Source organism: Cynoglossus semilaevis, chromosome 18 (assembly GCF_000523025.1).
Source record: "Cynoglossus semilaevis isolate Cse_v1.0 chromosome 18, Cse_v1.0, whole genome shotgun sequence".
Taxonomy (NCBI): Eukaryota; Metazoa; Chordata; class Actinopteri; order Pleuronectiformes; family Cynoglossidae; genus Cynoglossus; species Cynoglossus semilaevis.
The window spans coordinates 2,287,514-2,292,608 of NC_024324.1; the positions used below are offsets into that span (position 1 = coordinate 2,287,514).

The 5,095-nt window shown below is 39.8% G+C and overlaps 1 protein-coding gene across 1 annotated transcript in view; it reads right to left on the reverse strand.

The window, feature by feature from the left end:
• sall3b (spalt-like transcription factor 3b) overlaps positions 1 to 4,611 on the reverse strand; it is an 11,261-nt gene extending 6,650 nt beyond the window's left edge. Inside the window, exons 1-2 of the mRNA XM_017040930.2 lie at positions 4,513 to 4,611; positions 3,123 to 4,150 (exon numbers count right to left, since the gene is read on the reverse strand). Coding sequence (XP_016896419.1) covers positions 3,123 to 3,189 — 67 coding nt within the window. The 5' untranslated portion in view covers positions 3,190 to 4,150; positions 4,513 to 4,611. The remainder of the gene's footprint in view (positions 1 to 3,122; positions 4,151 to 4,512) is intronic.
• Between the last annotated feature and the right edge of the window lie 484 nt (positions 4,612 to 5,095).

The window sequence follows — 5,095 nt, forward strand, 5'->3', positions numbered from 1 at the left end:
AGGACAGAGGGGGGAGGACAGAGGGGGTCTTCACCCTGAGCTGAGGCCCTGATTGAGTCTGCTGACTTAACCTTTGTCAGCTTCACCCGGCGAGGGCCAAGTGCTGCATGTCAGGATCATAATACAATTAGTCCATGTGATCCACACACACACACACACACACACACACACACAGATACAGAGTCTGGTTGCTTTTCAGCGGCAGCTTCATGTGTGTTTGTGTGTGTGTGTGTGTGTTTTCTTCTCTTTCGTCCAAACCACACAACAAGAAACAGACATAAATCTTTTGTTCAGTGGAGGGAGTTGAGGGCGACATTTTTAAATAAATATTCTTATTACTTTTGGAGAACACACACACACACACACACACACACACACACAGTTCAGTCAGACCTTGTTGTTCCGACATCGTTGTTTTCTCTGGATGTGACTCTTACATGTTCTGACCGAGACTGTTTTCACTGCCGCTCCACAGACCACCCACCCACTTTCTCACCCACTTTCTCACCCACTCAGTGCCTCAGACCGGACTGTTGTTTCCTGTTGATCGGTGTCTGTCACACATACAGAACAGAACTCCTAGGTCAGTAGTCCTGGGCTGTCAGCCTCCTCTTACTGGTATTTTTAATTATTTTTTTATATACATTTCTGATTCATTAGAGAGATATTTTTTTCACTCTAATCTAAATTTAATTTAAAAATTCAGGTAGTATTTGAAATTACGTTGTGAATATTTTAATTGTTTATATTTGTTACATTCATATTATATATTAAGTATTATGAGTTCAATTTCAAAATTCAAAAAAATTCAAAAAAAAAAAAGTCACTGCCAAAAGCCATTGTTACTTTTTAAAAATTAATAGACAGAACGTTATACGTTATTTAAATCTGAAATAGCTCTAAAAAATATTCAAATCGTTATTTTATTTTATACTTAACTTCCGCGACAACTCAACACTGACCGACTTTTAATCGTCAACCACTGAACAATGAAAAAAAAGCTTAAAATTAAAAATAAAAAAAAAAAAAAAAAAAAAAAAAAAAAAATTATTTTTTTCCCACACAGCTTTGTCCACAGTGTGACTGTCAAGAGTCGTGGTTTAGATTTTTTTTTTTTACATATTCAAATGCGGCGACAACTGACAAACAGAACCTAAAAACCTGTGTGTATTTACGTCATCATAATCAAACAGTTTTAGACCAAGTTTTCACACAGTGATTCATATCTGATCCATCAGTCCTCGCATTAATTCCTTCTCCATTATTCATTAATTTATAAGAGTCTTCATTGGAGGAAGTGCTCAGCTTTAATCAAAGCTTCAAATGGTGTATAATTAAATATTAAAATATTGGACAGTATGTGTGTGTGTGTGTGTGTGTGTGTGGTGTATTGTAACACAGCCTGGCAGTGTGATTCAATAAATCAGATCTCATTACAAATAATATGGAGTCTGTCTGTAATTATGAAGAATGATTCCACACACTTCTGGTAAAAAGAGACCGTCAGCAGGTGACAGGCAGCGTTTAGATTCTCTCTCACAGACACTGAGAGTGGGTTTTGGTTTTGACGAAGTCATCAATGAAGTAACAACAGAAGAAAAATCCCATTATTTTTTACTTTGAATGAACAGCGAAGAGTGCTTTTTTTTTTAATTTTGTATTTTTATAAATATTTCTGAGAGGATAAAAATACGCGGGCAGTTTCAAAGCTGCCAAATTTGGTAAAATTACGCTAAATTGGAATTTAAAAAAAAAAAATTTAAAAACAAATATTTATCGCTGATTTGACTTTTGCGACAAAAAAAAAAAAAAAAAAAAATAGTCATGCAAATGCAGGATGAGTCTTTGACAGTAAATCAGGCTGTTTGAAAGAACTTGGACTTGGATTTTTTTAAAAACCAAAACAGGAAGAATTGTAAAAGTGATAAAAACAAGAAAAAATCCAGCCTGAGCTTAAAAAGACAACAACGCAGGAGGAAAAAAAAAACGTAGAAAACGCTGCCATTTGTCTCCACGACTCCATGTTTTTCATTCAACAAAAGGCCAGAAATGAAGCGGTTTTCTTGGTTTGTCCTGACTTTTTTGACCAGTTTGATCCATTAAGAACAAAGATGAAGCTGTAAACAGTCACACAATACAAGGATAAGGAGTTTGTTTGGTTTTCTTAACCATAAAATAATCTTTTTTTCCCCTTCACTCTCTCCACAGTTTGTCGTTTAAACCTTTAACTGAGGTCGTTTGGTTTGTTGTTCTGACTGTTTTTCACAGTTTGTTCTACAGCTGCGGAGGTGAAGCAGTGAAACAACGTCGTCGTCGTCTCTGCAGCAGTGACTCTGACGCCGGGTTTACAAACGAACACAAAGAATTGGTGTTCGTTACAGTTACACCATCAACTACATGGAGTTATTCTACATAAGTTACTTGTTTACGAAAATATTTTTCAGATTTTTTTAAACCTTCAACTACATGGAGTTATTCTACATAAGCAGCTTGTTTCCAAAAACATTTTTAGGATTTTTTTATACCCAAAATCTACTTTTTTCTAAAAATGAATCTCTTTTAAACTGTTTGATGCATTGAGTGAAATCTGTAAACTGTAAAAAGTTATCAGCCTCCAACTGGACTGACATAAATCTGATTGTTCTGCTCCGTAAGTGGTGTTTGTGTTCTCACAGGTTTGTTTCACTCTCGTCGACAAAGAGACGAAGTGAAAAAAACTGCAGCAAATCTTCATTTATTTACATTCATTAAGTTGATGTTTTAATCATATTTACCATAAAACCTTTGATCGCAAAGTTCTATTTAAAACAAGTTTTTTTTTAACTTTAATTTTAAACATTTTAATCTACTAGTTTATCCTGTTAAGAACTAAAATAAACTTAGAATAAAGCAGCTGTGGTTGTTTCCTGGTAAATACGTCCAGTTTAAGTCATTTTATTTTATTTTGTTTTCATTAACTTTTGTTTGTTTTCTTTCCTGAAGCCACAGTTTCTTCCAAGTTTAGTTTTTTTTTTAAGTTTATTTTAGAGAATTTAAAACTTGAGTAGTTGACTTTTCTTTTCTTGCCAGTTTTGATCCATAAATAGCAGTGAGTTAAAGAAGTGGTCGTGTTAAAAACCCACCGTGTCTCCGCTCCACTCCACTCTCCGACCGGAGCTGCTGAGGTTTGGCTTGTTTGCGCCGGGACATGTTGGATCTTCTCCTCTACTCCTTTATCTCTCTCCCTCTCTCTGTGACTCACTGCTCCTCCTCCTCCACCTCCTGCTGCTGCCGCTTCTCCTCCTCCTCCACCGCCGCCGGCAGCATCTACAGCCAGGGACCGGGATCCGGGATCCTTACACCGGCAGGAGACTCGGTGAAATCGCGGAGCTTCTGCTGCAGCTGCTGACGGCGCTGATGTCCGAGTGCAGATTGCGCATGTCAGGCTAATTATGATGGAGGGAGGATAATGTTTTTACGACTCCCGCTGCCCCTCCGCCGGCTGATTGGCTGCACTCCAGCCAACTCACACTGGATATGGAAATTTAGAGATTTTGATTTTGATTTTTTTTTTAATGTTAGTCCACTTCCTGTCCAGTCCTGTTTGGTTCAGCGGCAGCTTTTACGCACAGCTGTTACGCACGGTCCCGACATGCTTCACTCTGTGCCCTGAACTCCGGTGAGCTCCTCCTGGATCTCGGTCTCCCGAGGTTTCCCCGCGTCTAGAAGTGACTCGTTTCCCCCACAGTTGTCTCGCTCGTCGTGGATGAAAACCGTGTCCTCGTTCACGCCTCACTCCCGGACTTTAGACACAGAAACCAACAAAAAAAAAAACAGCAGCGGCCACTGATCTTCGTAACATCCTTTGACTCTTCGTCAGAAAAGTGCGTAAAGTCCAGATTCCACTAAATTCGTGCGTAAAGCCGAACTCTGCGCGTCCCAAAAGCGACAGGGCGCACGCGTGTCGTCACCGCAGGTCCGGTCTTGGCACTGTCACTTGTGGGTTTGTTGGGTTCTGCACCGGCTCTCCTCTCTCTGCCTCTCTGCCTCTCTCTGCCTCCGCCTCCACTCCATCATCCCGTGCCCTTCAGCCCGGCTGCGATAGGCTGCTGCCAGGATCCCACAGGAGGCGCTGGAGCCTCCGCTCAGTCCCTTAACCACCTCCCACTATCTGGGCGCCGTGAGGAACATTTGGAGAGAAGAGTGGGAGAAGAAAAACTCCAGGGAGAGAGTGACAGTCACGGACCTGATGGTTCTGTGGAAGGTTCCACCTCCATGGTTGTAGTTTTTAGGGCAGACGTGGAGTTAAGGCTACAATTTTTTTTTTTTAAACCAAAGTCAGATCATTTGTTTGTTTCGTTACTGTTGTTCTCAATCACGAAAATATTTAAATTTTGAATGAAGAAAATGATGTCATCAAATCCAAATGTCAAAGGTCAGAGTGGGACCCGGTGACCTTTTTCAGATCAGTACTCCGTCTGTACAGCAGGTGTACGTTTACATTACGAACAGAAAAATGAATTTACCAAATACCTCCAGTTTGTCCTCATGTCCTGGAGTTCATGGACATTCAGCAGCTTTTCCCGCCTTCGGACTTTGAGCAGCGACATTTTCCCTGACTTTTTCCACGAGGATTTCTTGCTGAAAAAAAAAGAAATACAAACAAAAAGTTTCAAAAATTGTTTAAAGATATAGGAATTTTTATATTCAATTAATCATGATAAATTGCAATTATTTAATTATTTTAATTGTTTTACCGCGTCAATGATTAATTAGATTAAATATTGTACTTGACTGACAGCAGTACTTTATACTTCAAACCTCTCAGTACAATACCTGAATGATTTTCTCTGTTTTTTTTCCCTCAGTAAACAAACAAAAACAAGCGACAACTGTACTCTGCCTTAAGCTGTAATCCTGTTCCAGGCCCAGTTCCAGGCCCAGTTCCAGGCTGGGTTCCAGGAGGTGTGATTATGTGTTATTAGAAGATGCAGCTGCAGAGAATCAGCTGTTGATAATTGCAGGTACTACACAACAGCCGGCTATTGATCCGCGTGTCTCCGACTCCTCTGCCAGGGGGAGATAAGGGGAGTCCGCTCCGGCTGGAATATAATTT